We start from the raw sequence: 17,133 nt of genomic DNA, 5'->3' as shown, positions 1-17,133 counted from the left end.
GGATGCTGTCAGGATTCTTTCTTGACATGAATGGTGCTACGTGGGGTTCTGTTTTGTAATTCTTAAACAGTTGAACAGTTGATCAATTGACTTATTGAACAGTTATGTATATTTTATGCACATATTAGTTTTCAAAACAATTTTAATGGGGGAAAAACTCAGATGCCTTCATTTGCCCTGATACAGTTCTGGGTGGGGCTTCCCAATAAGGTTTGGGGAAAGAGAGGAGGGAAGGGCAGCTCTGCAACGTTGGTGCCACCCAGAGCTGAGTTCTAACAGAGACTTCGTGATCTAGAGAGTAGACATTAACTATATGATTCAGTGGGAAGAGTGGGTGGGGTGTGTGTGTGTGTGTGTGTGTGTGTGTGTGTGTGTGCACACATGCGTGATGGAGAGAGATGGACACAAAGGAGGACGTGAAAACAGAGCAGAAATCACCATCCCTAAATTAAATAAGAATTAGGTTGTTTAGGTGGCACCATTACCCAGCTTTCCTTCACATATAGGAGTTAGTCCTATGTAGTATATAGTTGTAGTTATTTTGCATTTTGATCCAGAAATAACCTTTCATTTTTCAGAAATCTCAGTGAAAATTATTTGAGTGAATTACATAAGGACTCATTTGAAGGCTTGCTATCCCTCCAATATTTGTAAGTTAATCATTTATTAATCATTTATTTATGAGTTCTTATCTATAAAGTAATTAAGGGGTTCAAGTTAGGTAATCTCTTCAGTTTCTTCTAGCAATAAAATTCTACAGCTCTGTAAGTCTGTGTAGGGCCCCAGCCCATCACTAGCCCTAAATATCTCCTATTCATTTTTAATTTTTTAATTATATAGGCAAGGTATAGATAGAAAAATACCCTTTAGTTGTAGAGGAAAAGTGGTAATGAGGTCTGAGCAATTATAGACTCCCATATGAACATTGTTATATAAGTGTTCATATACTTTCCATCTGTATTTATATTTTGTTTATGACCTATGGATCAAATCTGGCCCACAGTCCGTTTTTATACAGCCCATAAGTTAAAAGTGATTTTGAAAGGGCTGTAAATGAGAAAAAAAAGAAACGAAGAAAAATAAGTAACACACACTGTATGTGGCCTGCAAAACCTAAAATATTGACTTATCTGGCCTTTACAGCAAAGATTTGAAAAAGTTGGTTTAGTGAAATGAGAGAAATTAAAGTTAACCTCAAATTGTCACCTACAGTACAAGAAAATACAGACCCCTTACATTAATATGAATGCCATTAACTCATAACTCTGATAATTTAATCTAAATTGAATTAACATTTAAATATTTATGCAGATGAATTATGTAAAGAGTATTGTCAAGGGACTTACCTGGTGGTCCAGTGGTTAAGACTTTGCCTTCCAATGCAGGGCCTGCGGGTTCGATCCCTGATCTGGGCGCTAAGATCCCACATGCCTCATGGCCACAAAACCAAAACATAAAAAAAAGAAGCAATATTGTAACAAATTCAATAAAGACTTTAAAAATGGTCCACATCAAAAAAAAAAATCAGTATTGTTAAGAACACATTAAGTTACCAAAAGAACAAGCTGTTGTTGAGGATTTCAAGGCAGGAATTGTGATACCAATATTAAGAATGTTTCAGATGATGGTTAAGTGGTATATTTAGAAATGTTTACACTAAATAAGCATATCAATAATGCCCCTAACAAAAATCTCTCCAGCCTTTTGTTTTCTTGTTTTTTGTTTGTTTGTTTTGGTTTTGGGGCCACACCACAGGACTTCTGGGATCTTAGTTCCCTGACCAGGGATTGAACCCAGGTCCCCAGCAGTGGAAGCGCCGAGTCAGCGCCGAGTCCTAACCCCTGGACAGCCAGGGAATTCCCTCTCCAGCTTCTTTATCAAAGAGGAAATGCTTGCCTAGTATTTCTTTTTATTTAGGGCTAAGGAGATAACAGTGTTTTTCGCTATAAAAGCTCAGTTTTTGTCCTTTGTCCATGGCATCCAAAGCTGTGTATGTCATTAATCCTTATTAAGCCAATTAATGATCCTCTTTAGCAAATAGGTTCTTCTTGCAAACATAAAAGGCTCAAGGGAAGTGGGTATAAAGAGACTCACATGACCCTAAAAATAGTTCTTTTAATTATCAAACCTTCCAAGCCTTAAGGGGCAATCACCTTTTTACTAATCTCCTCTGCCATCTGGGCTCCAAACCTTACCAACGCAGTTTGGAGAAAAACAAATAAGATAAGTGCTCAGTGGACTAGGCCCTTCATTACTTCTGCTATGAAATACTTTATAATCTGATTATTTCATGTTAGCATAAGTATTCTCATTCTTAAAAAAAAAATGCCAATCAATAAAAAAGCGAAAAAAGAATATGCTAACAAGCACTATGCCTAGTGTTGTAAACACGACGGCGGGTAAGACAGGTTTCCTTTTAGCAACTCATGATCTCACAGGGAAAATAAACATATAACTCAAACCATACTGACAAAGTGCTGTGGAGGCACCATGAAGTAATAAAATTACATTTCTTTTAAAACAGTCATTTCCTCCTTCTATCCACTCTCCAGCTATTTTTTTTTTTTTTTTTTTTGCTGTACTTGGGCCTCTCACTGTTGTGGCCTCTCCCGTTGCGGAGCACAAGCTCCGGACGCGCAGGCTCAGCGGCTATGGCTCACGGGCCCAGCCCCTCTGCGGCATGTGGGATCTTCCCGGACCGGGGCACGAACCCATGTCCCCTGCATCGGCAGGCGGACTCTCAACCACTGCGCCACCAGGGAAGCCCTCCAGCTATTTTTTGATTTTATAAATATTTGACTTTGCTTTATGTCCACGTGTTGGCTTTAAACGTGATAGACGATGCACGTAAGCAGTATCTAGTCCATACTTTGAAGGAGTTTATGCTCAGAGGAAATGGGTTGCAAAAATAGCTATATTTAAAGAAAGAAATGAATATGGGCAATGAGAGCTATAAGTTGGTATTGGAGCACAAAAGAGGGAAAAAAGACTTCAAATTGGATCAGGGAAGATGTTACTAGAGCAATGCTGTTTAAATGGGACCTCGAAGGGCCATTGGGTATCAATGACAGACATCTTGGGAAGAATAAGCTTGCAAAAGGAAAGTGGGAGAAAGGCAAAACATAGGAAAAATACTCTGAGTACCTGTAGAGTACAAGTGGGAAGAGTAGGAGATGAGAGCCAGATCATCTAGGGCTTTGGAGGCCAAGCCAAGGATAACACGCCAAGCTACCATGTTACCACAGCAGGGCTTTAGGACAAGCTTTAGTCTGCAACAGAACCGACCACTGGGAGGGCTTGTGAAAACACAAGCTCCACCCCCGTAGTTACTGATTCCAGAGGTCCCCAGTAGGGCTGAGTATTTGTATCTTCAATAAGTTCACAAGTGATGCTGGTATTTGAGAACAACTTCCGGAGAGTTAATCTGGTGATCGCGTGGAGGATGGCTTAGAAACGGAGAGCGAAGAGATGGAAACACCAGTCAGAAGACAGTTATAGCCATCCAGGTGAAATGAGAGACTAAGCTGGAATCAATGGAAATAACATAGTCAGCTATAGTCAAGACTAGGTATTTTCGAATAAAAGTCAATATGATAGAAAGTGTAATACTGAATTAAAGTTACATATTAATGAGAGGAGTAACTTCCTTTCAAGTTGTGTGAAAGGGTATCTTTTATTTCTTCTGGTAATGAATTGGCCTAGAAAAACAGAACTATACTGGGAAGTGTGTAAATATAAGAATATTCCTTTGAATATTAGAAATTATAATGATATATAGAGATAAAAACTTTGAGCTCATAATCTAGAATTTGATGTGACCATAAAAGGTGGAATCTAATCAATGCTTCTGCTCTCAGGAAAGATTACCTCCAAAATCTATCAAGATCTATAGTTGTATATTTAATTTATGAAGATCCTGAAGGTGAGACTCTTAAGAGAGGTGAAGGCAGGGTTAGGGGCTCTGGAAGGTTCAAATAATAATTCCTAAGGTTTGGAGTTTAGACCAAAGCTTCTTATTTATTATTATCATGCTAACCTCTACTAGTTATTCCTACTAATTAGATATCTAAAAGCTAATTGAGGCAATATTTTCCTTTTCCTTTTCGTAGAGATTTATCCTGCAATAAAATACAGTCTATCGAAAGACGTACATTTGAACCACTACCTTTTTTGCAGTTTATGTAAGTTACAAATATAATTTCATTATATTTGGCGTTTTTATAAAGCTTAATTTTTTCTAAAATTAATTTGTTACTCATTTTGAAATATGATTAAAATTCCTGCTAAAATTTAGTAGCAAATCCTTTTTGTCTCTAGCAAAGATTAGTGTGAGAGTTATTACACAGATCAGAGTGAATCATTGTAGAGCAGTGGTTCTCAACCAGGGTGATTTTGCACGCAGGTGACATTTGATAGTGTCTGGAGACATTTTTGCTTGTCAGAACTGTATATGCTCCTGGCATCTAGTGGACAGAGGCCACAGATGCTACTAAACACCCAACAGTACAGGAGAGCCTCCCACAGCAAAGAATTATCCAGCCCAAAATGTCAATAGTGCTGCCTTTCTAGAGAAATAAAGATCACTTAACACAAGTATTTAATGAGCATTTACTATTTTGTATCTAATGCACCACATATATAATCCTGAAAGTATAAATCATAATATCTTCCCCAGTGAGATTTCATTAGTGTATGGAGGGAGTAGTGATGTTATGTTTCATCATACATAAATTAGAATTATTGCCAAACGATAACAGTTCTGAAAGAATATATATTTTTCTTCTTCTTTTGCATGTGTCTTTCTTTGTAGAAATCTTGGTTGCAATTTACTCACAGAACTGAGCTTTGGAACGTTTCAGGCCTGGCATGGAATGCGCTTTTTACACACGTTGTAAGTGAAATAGAAGATGAATGCATGTAAAAAACTGTGTGTAAAAACACCATGCAGTTATTGGTTAGCTGGGTGTAAGCCCAGTTTGAATTCTGGAAAGTATGTCTTGAGAGCCATTTATTATTTTTTCAAATGAGGAAACTAAGGTACAAAGAGGCCAAGAGACTTGTTTAACTCATATATATGAAACGCTCTGCTTTCCATAGTACTGATCTTTGGCACGGGCAATAAAAGGCACCAAGCAAAAACGCTCAGATTAGCGTTGTCATGGAATCCCACTGATGCCTCTCCACTATGCGAGTGGTCCATGAAGTTCCGCTTTTTAATTTAACTTTGATTCCTGCTCATGTGCAAAGTTCCTAACTGCTTAAAATGTATGCAACCCAGAGCTGCAAAGAACTAAGTTTAGCACCCAGTTCTTCAGGGAGCAAAAGGTGTGGGTGCTTCCCCAAGCATTATTAGCTCTTTTAAATGGTTAAGCAGAAAGAATTTCTGAACACCCACCACAGGGCTCTCCCCAGCCACCCAGAACATTATTTTTCAAAAAGCATATATCTCTGAAGTGAATTATTTGTGGCCAGTAGGAACCTTTACGGTATGGAAAAAGACGTTGTTTGTGTTCAGCTGTAGTGTGAAAAATAGAAGGAAAATACATTGTTGCAGCCTAATTCAATATACTTCCTTTGCTGACTACTCTTCAATAAGAAGTGTGGGTTTTACACCCCTTCAGCTCAAAAATTCTGTGATTTCTCATGACACAAGAAAATGATAGTGGGTACGTTCAGTGGCCCGAAGGCGATTTTAGACTCAAGGTAAAGAGCTCTTCTACACCTGGCTTTGGAAAAGACTCTCTTACCTGTCTTGTGGTTCAGAAATCCAGTTTCACACAGTTCACACATTTTGGTTAATGAAGGTGTTGAGGCTGTGTCTGGAGCTGGATTAGCAATTCCTGCAGATGCGTATCTTCGGCGGCCTCCTTCCTTTCCCTTGTTAGTTTGCTGATGCCTGTCTTGGGGAGAGAGCACCAAGGGTCAGTTTTTCTTTTGCCAGCACAAGGGAGAGCAGGCTCATGACATCCCTTCACCAGGAGGTTTTAGTAGCATCAATACAACCTCTTAAACTCACCACCTTTCCTAAACATCCTATAACACCAAGAGTTCCTTATAAGAATCTGCGTTTCACTATAGTTATGTAGGCAACACAGGAAAATACATTGTGGAAATAAACAAATAAATAAATAAATCACAGTTTAAAAATTAATGAATTCATTCAAAAACATTCCCTGAGTGCCATGCCCACTCTGTGTCAGCACTGTACTAACTGCTGGGGATACAAACACGCGTAGGGCAGGGACTTTGTCCCCAAGAAACTTTCATACTGGAAGGAGAAAGATGGATGTTGATGGGAAAACATGTATGAGAGCCATTGTAGCATCTATGCAGCAGGGTAACAAGGTGAGGGAGGGGGGTGATGAAGTAGAAAATGGGTGGTAGGTTAGAAAAGATTTGTGATGGAAGAGGCACCAACTTGTTCCTTTGGAATTTGTGTGCCTCTTAAATGACAGAAAAAGGTAGTGAAAGAATCAGAACTATCTGGTGTTGGAAATAAATTAGTACTGTACTCCTAAAACTCGTTCACAGTTACTTTCAAAAGATTGTCACAGTATAGTAAGTCTTTGTTTTGGGCTAAGTCTTTCTAATAGACAAAGCTAATTTGCTTCAGGAAACATTTGCCATGGTGAGATATAAACTTTATTGCATCTCTTTCCAAAGGGAAGCCACCAAGGGAAGATGCCACCCTCGAGTTAGGTCATTTTACTACCTATAATGACATATTACTGGGGTGTTTATAAGTTGCCTGCATTAAATAAGTTTGGAAAAGGGCCCCAGCTGAGGTGGATTTATGAATTCAGTGAAGCTTAGGTTTCAGGGCTCCTCACTTGCATAGGTCCCTTGCAAGGTCTTGAGAGGGGTCCTAGCGATTTTTGTATTCATAACTTTGCATGTTTTTATTAGATATGATTTCCCAAAGTAGATGAGGTTCAGGCCCCACAAAACCTTGATTCATCACTAGGTTTCAGGTAATTATAAGACAGTGGGTTTCTTGAATGACACCTCGATGTTATTGACAAGCATAAGGTGAAGTAGTTAGCAGTGTGGTAGTCTATTTTAAATCCGAAATCTACCTCAAAGATGAGCCAAGAGCTTATTAATTAATAAAGTACCACTCTTTGAATGGTGGTAGTAATCATATCTCTTTCAGATAAAATCAGGAATGAAATATATTATGGAAAACCAGCAGTGGTTGATAATCCTAAATGTTAAGTATACTTTTTTTTTCTGGCTTTAAAGTGTTTCTCGTTCACTCATCTACGCAGGTGCAGACTGATGGCTTATTTTTAAAAATTCTTTTAGTCACTTCATTGGTTCTAAGAATACAAGCTCCATGATTTTAGGAACTGAAGAACTCTACAATGTAGAAAGTCTATGTAACTTAACCAGTCAGAGCACATTCACATGCTGGCTTGTCTGTGGTACATCAATATTGTACCAAGAACATAAGCACTACGAGAGAATAAGAGGAAAATCAAAGCCTTATCCCTATTGAATTATTTACCCCATTGTTGAGAATATCAATGAGGGAGGTGAGGCCACACTATGAAGGCAAATTGAGCTGCAGTCACAGAGCCACCCTAATGCTCCCCCATTCAGCTAGCATTGGTTTCCTTTAGATAGCTATGTACACACCAAAGCTTACACACGTCAGGGTGCTGTCATCACTTTTTGCTATGTACTAGAATCCTGGCTGCTTCTCAGATTTACAAAGGCATAAACGCTAAAAACAAAAATAACTTGGGTCTGCCCTTTGGGGTGATTCAGGGTGGCTGTTTTATTTGTAATAGTTCAAAATTTTGAGATTGTCACACCTAGCAACTACTATACTTTTCTTCTCCCAACTGCATCTTATTCTTCCCACCTGTAGTATTTTCTCCCATGCTATATGTTTTCTCACTTTCTTGATAGTGTCCTTGGAAGCACAACGTTTTTAATTTTTATGGAGTCCAACTCATCTATTTTTCCTTTGGTTGTTTCTGCTTCTGGTGTCATATCTAACAACTGTTGTCTAATGCAAGGTCATAAAGATTTACTCCTGTGTTTTCTTCTGGGAGTTTTATAGCCTTAGCTCTTACATTTGGATATTTGATCCATTTGGAGTTAATTTTCATATACGGTGTGAAGTGTAGGAGTCCAGCTTCATTATTTTGTGTGTGGAGGTACAGTTGTCCCAGCATCATTTGAAAAGACTGTTCTTTCCACATGGAATTGTTTTGGCATGCTTGTTGAAAATCAATAGACCATATACATGAGGGTTTATTCTGTTCCATTAATTTACATGTCTGTTCTTATTCCAGTACCACACTGTGATTGCAGTAGCTTTGAACTGAGTTTTGAAACCAGGATGTGTTGAGTCCTCTCACTTTGTACTTTACCAACACTGTTTTGGTTTATTCTGTTTCCTTAAATTGCTATATGAATTTTAGAATTAGCTTGGCAATTTCTGGAAAGAAGTCAGCTGGGATTTTGATAGGAATTGCAATGGAACCATAGGTCGATTTGGGAAGTAGTGAAATTTTAATAAGATTATCTTCCAGTCCATGAATCCAGCATGTCTTTATATTTATTTAGATCTTCTTCAATTTCTTTCAACAGTTTTGTACTTTTCACTGTGAATCTTGCACTCGGGTAAATTTTTCCATAAGTGTTATATTTGTTTTGATGCTGTTACACGTGGAATTGTTTTCTTAATTTCATTTTTGGATTACTCATTGCTGGTGTGTAGAAATAATATTGATCTTATATCCTACAACCTTGCTGAACTCATTTATTAATGCTAACAGTTATCTTCCTAGATTCCCAGGAATATGTCTTGTGGTCTTCCAGTTTCCCAGGAATACATTGGAACATTTCAAAGTCTCTGTGGACATCTCATTCCTCAGCTTTTCTTTTTAAGCTTTTCGGTTGGGCTGTTTTTTGCCCCCAACTGTTATCCATTGCCTCATGCAGCCGCCATGTTAAAATATTTGCTTGAAAATGTTTTCCAGAAATGCCAGCTGAGGAGAGGCTTTTCTCACTAGACAGCTCTGAGTCAGGTCAAAGGCAAACCTTTCAAGTGAGGTCTTCCAGGGGACCACCAGACATGTAAAACAATGACAGTTCTTTGGGAATGAGGCTTTGAAGGCCCTCCCAGTCCATGCTGCTCCTTCTGGTACCAGTGATGTGGGCTGTTTTTCAAGGCTACCACTGGCATGGAGAGCAAAGTTCAAGGACAAATTAAAGCAACACAGATCTCATTTTTCTTACAAAAATTAATTTGTTTTCCTTGAAGAAATTGCTCCCCAATTTCCTGCCAGCATGTTGGTTAAAGTGATTGGTCAGAAGTTGATTCTGACCATTTTTGCCAGTTTTGTTGTTGTAGTTATTGTTATTGTTGCTTCTATGGAGGGATGAATTTTCAGATGTCCTTCCTCCATCATTTTTACTGATTTTCCTGCAATTTTTAAAAAAATCTATAAAGTCTCAACGTCCATACGCTAATTAAATATCATGAGAGATGATTAAGGAAAAAATAAATAAAAAGAGAAATAAATAAATAAATAGAGAAAATATAATTCTCATAGAGGCTTTCCCAGATGGGTAGATGAAGTTTGAAAAGGTATTTCTATATTTAGTGCTCTGCAAATTAAGGTTAAAGTAACAGATGTTTTAACACACACACCCCTTTTTTTTTCATTCAGGTTAAACACAGGCTTTAGAGTCAGAACTAAGTTCAAATTCTAGCTCTGCTTCTTACTAGCTTGATGACTTACGACAAGTTATGTAACTTCTCTGTGCCTCAGTTTCCTCATTTGTACAATGGTGTAATATATATATCATATAAGGTTACTGTGAGGATTAAATGTTAAATGCTGATCACAGATGCCTGGCAACCCAAAAGATATTACTTTTGATGATTATCTTTATAATATTTTGCAAAAATAAGCTAATAATTCTTGAGTAGAGTTAACCTAAAGTCAGGTATTCTTTTCTTTCTTCCTGTTTCTTTTTGGGTTTTTCCCCCCCTTATTTTTTTTTTGTGTGTGTGTGTGTGTGGTACGCGGGCCTCTGACTGTTGTGGCCTCTCCCCTTGCGGAGCACAGGCTCCGGACACGCAGGCCCAGCAGCCATGGCTCACGGGCCCACCCGCTCCGCGGCATGTGGGATCTTCCCAGACCGGGGCATGAACCCGCGTCCCCTGCATCGGCAGGCGGACTCTCAACCACTGCGCCACCAGGGAAGCCCCCTTATTTGTTTTAAAGAACTAAGAAAAAAGAAAGAAAGAAAGAAAGAAAGAACTAATAAGAAAATCTATTCCAGGATTTTGGAATAAAATTTTGTTCCCCAAAATTAATTTGTTTGTTTTATTGATATATACACAAAATGTTATTTATTTATTCAGCAAACATTTATTAAATACCTAGCAAATATTAGGCACTATGTCAGGCACAGGAATAATGACAATAAGTGTGGTCTCTGCTCTCAAGTTGCTGACAATCTAGGAGACTGACAAGTAAACAGGTGATTACATACACAGTAACAAAGGCTATGATACAAGAATACACATGGGACTATGTGATGGGAGTATGGCTTTCACCAGTTCCTCTTGGATTTATCTCTTCTTCTTTGGCTCCAGAACCAAGGAATTAGCCCTATTTTTGTCTTTAGCTGGGTAGTGTAAATCATGAAATTTTTAAAAATTTGTAGAGATGAAAGAAAAACACCTTGAATTATGGAAGACACTAGAAATAGTACTTTTTTACAGAGCAAGGGTTTCCTACCAGCATAGTCACTTTGAGGGTTTTTAACCTAAAAAGTTCTTTGGCATATTTTTTCTTTGCTAGCCACTTTTTTTCTATTTTATTGTTTGTTTGTTTGTTTCTCTTCTCCACTTTATCATCTGGAGACCTGGGTAGTTCCCAGTGAAAGAGTGTTTTACAGATTCTAAGGGTGATTTATAGGTAAAGACAGAAAATGATTTTTTTTTTAACCTTCCAGTTCCGTACCAAAAAAAATGAATATAAGCTTTCATAGAAGTAATTGAAAATGCAGATAATTTTAATTCCATTCCATTTTTCAGAATTCTCAATCGTAATCCTTTGACAACAGTTGAAGATTCTCATCTTTTTAAATTGCCAGCATTAAAATATTTGTAAGTATTGCAACAGTTTCATGGCTCATGAGATAATTTCTCCTTTTTACTTTCGTCAAAGATTGAGTACTTTGGCTAAAAAGACATAATTTAGATTTTAACTGGGTTATTGAAAATAAGAGTTATTGGCAAAGAAAAGGATTAAGAAAGAATATATATGGATAAGACAGCCAGCAGAGAATGAGAACAGTGTTGAAGAACACATATAGATATGGAACATGTAGATGCATGTAGGAATATTATTTATCCCAGAAAGAAAAAAGGAATAAGGGGTACATTATTTTTTTAAAAAAGAGTGATCAAAAGAGGTAGATGCAAATGAAAATGAGAAATCAGGATAATAGAAAATGATTGTACTGTTCAGCACCAAGGTCATTAATTTGATGATGCAAATTTAAATTTCTTCAGTAAGAGCTGTTTTGGATTATCATCTATGGCAAGTAAGAAGCCAGCATTGAAGTAATCACATGTTAAGTATCTTTTTAAGTTTAGAACTTTTGTCTTTGGGTTTTCTATCACGCATGTTTGGGCTTCTCCTTCAGAGACATGGGAACAACACAAGTGTCACTTACAACAGTTGAAAGCATCCTCATGATGACCCATGAATTGGAAAAACTGTAAGTCGATTTTTCTTACATTTATTTTCACTCAGTTGTTCTTTTAGGTTTGTTTTATTATTTTCTTAAGTCAGGTTTATTTATGTATAATTTTCATTTAACCAAATTCACTGTGTTTAAATACACAGTGTGATGTGTTTTGACAAACGTATAGTTCTGTAGCCACCACCACATCTGAGGTAAAGAAAACGTCTGCACTCCCAGAAGCCCCTTCGTGTCCCTCTGTAGTCAATCCATCCTCCTCTCTCTACCAGCCCCTGGCAACCACCAATCTGATTTTTGTCCGTATAATGTTGCCTTTTCCAGAATATTTTATAAATGAAATCATGTGGTATGTAGCTTTTTGGTTTTGGCTTCTTTCACTTAGCCAGTCTCTTTGGAGATTCATCTGTTTTGTTGGCCCTGTCAGTAGTTCATTCCTTTTTATTGCTGAGCAGTATTCTAGTTGACTGGATACACAGTTTGTTTACGCATTCATCGTTTGATGAACATTTGAGTTTTTTCTCGTTTTTTGGCTATTATGAACAAAGCCTCTGAAAACAGTCACATGTGTGTCTGAACATATGTTTTGTGCGAGCATATGTTTTCATTTCTTTGGGGTAAAATCCCTAAGGGTGGGATTGCTTCATCATATGCTAAGTGCGTATTTAACTTTTTAAGAAACTGCTCGACCGTTTTCTAAAGTGCCTGTGCCAGTTTGCTTCCCCACGGGCAGTCTGTGAGTGTTGCGGTTGCTCCACATCTTCACCTGATTCTTATATTAAAAAAAAAAAAAACTCAGCCTTTCTAGTAGGTGTGTAGTTGCATCTCGTGGTTTTGCCACATTTTGCATTTCTGTAATAGCTGATGATGTTGAGTGTCTATTCATGTGCAAATATCTTTTTAAATGAAGTGTCTGTTCAAATCCATTTTTTAATTGGATATTGTTATTGAGATTTAGGAGTGCTTTATATAAAAAGCAGTGGAAAAAGTCCTTTCTCTCAAATATGTGTTTAGTAAATATCTTCTCCCAGATTGTGACTTATCTTCATTATATTAAAGTGTCTCTGAAGACTAGAAGTGTTAAATTTTTGATGAACTCTAATTTAGCAATTTTTCTTTTTTTTCATATTTATTTAATTTATTTATTTGGTTGTGCTGGGTCTTAGTTGCGGCAGATGGGCTCCTTAGTTGTGGCTCATGGGCTTCTTAGTTGTGGCATGCGAACTCTTAGTTGTGGCATGCATGTGGGATCTAGCTCCCTGACCAGGGATCTAACCTGGGCCCCCTGCATTGGGAGCTCAGAGTCTTAACCACCAGGGAAGTCCCTTAGCAACTTTTCTTAGATGGTTTGTGCTTTTTTGTGTCTTATCTAAGAAATCTTTCTCTGAGACCCCATTGTCTAACCCATAATGACAAAGGTTTTCTCCTATGTTTCCTTGCAGAAGTTGTATCGTTACATTTAGGTCTATGATTCATTCTGTGTTAATTTTCATATATGTTGTGAGGGAAGGGTCAAGTTTCTTTTTTTTTTTTTTGCAGTTTAAATAACTATTTCTGTAGGACCCTATTGCGACAGTTTATTACACAACTTACTGCACCTTAAATTGTGCCATCCCCCTTACAATATGGGAAGCTAATAGAAACCTTCTGTTATGCCAAGGCTAGTTGAGGGGATTGCATGAATTAGTATGTGGAAAGGGCCCTGCATTTAGCAGTTTGTTCCAACCGTCTTTGTCAGGTCAGCTGACCAATGACTGTCTTCACCATGCCGTCACACATTGGTCACTGCTCTAGCCTCATCTTCCTCAGCCTCCCACAGCATCTGCCACAATTGCGATCCCCCTCTTGTAAGCTAGATGCCCTTCTCTCTCGATATTAAAAAGTATTTCCCTATGTAACGACAATACTGCTAACACACAGTACTAAATAAATTAAATTCCTACACAATAATATTACTTAATAAAGATTTGCTATTCAAATTTCCCCAATTGGCTCTCTCATATAATATCATTTCTTTTAACAGCTTTTTGAGATATAACTGACATACAGTAATCTGTGTTCACACACACACATACACACACCATGAAGACATCACCAAAATCAAAATGTCCATCACCTCAGAAAGTTTCTTAATGTCTCTTTGTAATTCTTCCTTCCCATCGTTCCTCGCCCTTCCCAGTTGCCATGCAACCATTGATCTGCTTTCTGTCTGCATTTTCTAGAATTTTATGGAAATGGAATCATACAGGGTATACTTTTTTCTAACTGGCTTCTAACTCAGCATGATTATTTTAATCTTCATCCATATTGTTGCATATATCAGTAATTCCTTTCTGTTTATTGCTGAATAGTATTCCATTATATGTATGTACCACCATTTATCTATTCACCATTGATGGACATTTGAGTTGTTTCAGTCTTTGTCTATTACAGATAAAGTTGCTATGAATATTTGTGTACAAGTCTTTGTATGGATGTATACTTCCATTTCTCTTGGGTAAATACCTGCAAGTAGAATGGTTGGATCATTGGTAAGTGTATGTTTAAGTTTTTAAAAAATACCTATTTTCCATAGTGGTTTGATCATTTTACATCTCTACCAGCAGTGTATGAGAGCTGCATTTTCTTCACGTTGCGGCCAACATTTGCTATGCTCAATATTTTTAATTTTACATATTTTAATAGGTGTGTAGCTGTATCTCACTGTGGCATCCCTAATGATTAATCATGTCAAACATCTTTTCATATGCTTATTTTCCATCTGTATATCTTTGAATCTTTTATCTATATTTTTCTCGAGTTTTGAGAGTTCCTTATATATTCTGGAAATTGGTCCTTTATCCAATATGTAAGTTGCTAAGTATTTTCTCCCATTCTGTGACTCATCTTTTTGTTCTCTCAGGAGTGTCTTTTGCAGGGCAGAAGTTCTTAATTTTGATGCTGTTTAATTTATCTATTTTATTCTTTTATGGATTATGCTTTTGGTGTTGTATCTAAGAAATCTTGTCTAACGCAATGTCATAAAATTTTTCACCTGTTTTTTTTTTTTTTTTTTTTTTTGCGGTACGCCAGCCTCTCGGTGTTTTGGCCTCTCCCGCCGCGGAGCACAGGCTCCGGACGCGCAGGCTCAGTGACCATGGCTCACGGGCCCAGCCGCTCCACGACATGTGGGATCTTCCCGGACCGGGGCACGAACCTGTGTGCCATGCATCAGCAGGCCGACTCTCAACCACTGCACCACAAGGGAAGCCCTCACCTGTTTTGTTCTAGAAGTTTTATAGTTTTATGTTTTACATTTAGATCTTTGAACCAATTTGAGTTCATTTCTGTATATGGTTTGGATGGAACTTCTTTTTTTTTTTTCTTTTTGCACCTGGATATTCAATTTTTCCAGCATCATTTGTTGAAAAGACTATCGTTTCTCCACTTAAAAACTTTTGAACCTGAAAGTCAGTTCTCCACATCTTTCTTCTTCAGAACTTTCTATTCTGTTCCTTTGATCTTTTTGTCTATCTTTACACTACTATCACAGTGTCTTGAAGGTGTAGTTTCATAAGCCTTGAAATCAGTTACTGTTAGTTCTTCAACTTTGTTCTTTCTCAAAGTTGTTTTAGTTATTCTAAACTTTATTTCCATATGAATTTTAGAATTAGCTTGTCAATTTCTATAGAAAAGCCTACTGGGATTTTGATCTATAAATCGATTTGGGGACAATTGATGTCTCAACAATATTGAATCTTCTGATCCATGAATACTTTATATCTCTCCATTTATTTAGGTCTTCCTTAATTTCCCCCTGCAACATTTTACAGTTTTCAGTGTGTAAGTCTTTTACATCTTTTGTCAGATTCATTCTAAGTATTTTATATGTTTGATTCTATTATAAGTAGTATTTTAAAACTTTGATCTCTGATTGTTTGTTGAGATCAATTAATCTTTTTGTATGTTGATCGTGTACCCTGCAAACTTGATAAACTCATTTATTAGTTCCAGTAGCATTTTTGTAGATTCTATCAGGTTTTCTACATAATCATGTTATCTGCAAATAAAGATAGATTTACTTCTTCCTTTCCATTCTGAATATCTCTTTTCTTTCTTTTGCCCTATGGCACTGGCTAGAACCTTCAGTGCAATGTCAAATAGAAGTAATGAGAGCAGACAGCCTTGCCTTTGTCCTGATCCTGGAGAGAAAGTACTTTGTCCTTCACCATTAAATATGATGTTAGGGGGCTTCCCTGGTGGCGCAGTGGTTGAGAGTCCGCCTGCCGATGCAGGGGACAAGAGTTCGTGCCCCGGTCCGGGAGGATCCCACATGCCGCGGAGCGGCTGGGCCCGTGAGCCATGGCCGCTGAGCCTGTGCGTCCGGAGCCTGTGCTCCACAACGGGAGAGGCCACAACAGTGAGAGGCCCGCGTACCACAAAAAAAAAAAAAAAAAAAAAAAAAAAAATATGATGTTAGGTATTTTGTAGAAGTCATTTATCAAGTTGAGGAAGTCTCCTTCCATTCCTAGTCTACTGAGAGCTGTTCTTTTCTTTAATGTGGAATGGATGTTAGATTCTTTCATTCTTTTCCTGCATCTATTGCAATGACTATGTGATTTTTCCCTTCTTTTTTTTCTTAATTTGTTTATTTATTTTTGGCTGCATTGGGTCTTCTTTGCTGCACGCAGGCTTTCTCTAGTTGTGGCGAGCAGGGACTACTCTTCATTGCAGTATGCAGGCTTCTCATTGCGGTGGCTTCTCTTGTTGCAGAGCATGGGCTCTAGGTGCACGGGCTTCACTAGTTGTGGCACATGGGCTCAGTAGTTGTGGGTCACGTGCTCTAGAGCGCAGGCTCAGTAGTTGTGGTGCACAGGCTTAGTTGCTCCATGGTATGTGGGATCTTCCCAGACCAGGGCTCAAACCCATGTCCCCTGCACCGGCAGGTGGATTCTCAACCACTGCCCCACCAGAGATGTCCTGATTTTTCTTTTTTAGTGTACTAAGTTGGGTAAGTTGATTTTCAAATATTAAAGCAACCTTTCATTCTTGAGATAAACCCCACTTGGTCATGATGTATCATCTTTTTATATATTATTGGATTTGATATGCTAAAATTTTGTTAAGAATTTTTGCCTCTGAGTTCATGAGAGATATTGGTCTATAGTTTTCTTGTAATGTCATTGTCTAATCTTGGTATAGTGAAAGTTGGCCTTATAAATAAGTTGGGAAGTATTCCCTTCTCTTCAACTTTCTGGTAGAGTTTGTGTAGAATTGGCATTATTTTATTCCTTAAATGTTCCGTAGAATTTATCAGTTAAGCCACTTGGACTTTAGTAGTGCATGTCTTTCAAAGAATTTGTCCATTTCATATTGAATTTATTGGTATAAAGTATTCTATAATATTCCCTTATTATC

General features: G+C 37.7%; 1 protein-coding gene across 3 annotated transcripts in view; it reads left to right on the top strand.

Annotated features, from left to right (window-relative positions):
* Window positions 1-17,133, top strand: part of LOC132511954 (RAD52 motif-containing protein 1-like) — a 51,830-nt gene that overhangs the window by 19,403 nt on the left and 15,294 nt on the right. Inside the window, exons 3-7 of one of the 3 annotated variants that reach the window (XM_060135779.1) lie at window positions 579-650; window positions 4,110-4,181; window positions 4,811-4,891; window positions 11,066-11,137; window positions 11,680-11,754. The exons of 1 other annotated variant lie outside the window; for it this stretch is intronic. In XM_060135779.1, coding sequence (XP_059991762.1) covers window positions 579-650; window positions 4,110-4,181; window positions 4,811-4,891; window positions 11,066-11,137; window positions 11,680-11,754 — 372 coding nt within the window. The remainder of the gene's footprint in view (window positions 1-578; window positions 651-4,109; window positions 4,182-4,810; window positions 4,892-11,065; window positions 11,138-11,679; window positions 11,755-17,133) is intronic. One more of the 3 variants, XM_060135781.1, reaches the window with a different exon arrangement.

Source organism: Lagenorhynchus albirostris, chromosome 20 (assembly GCF_949774975.1).
Source record: "Lagenorhynchus albirostris chromosome 20, mLagAlb1.1, whole genome shotgun sequence".
In the NCBI taxonomy this organism is placed as follows: Eukaryota; Metazoa; Chordata; class Mammalia; order Artiodactyla; family Delphinidae; genus Lagenorhynchus; species Lagenorhynchus albirostris.
The sequence above is the reverse complement of the archived record's forward strand: the minus strand, read 5'-3'. Positions and strand labels throughout refer to the sequence as shown.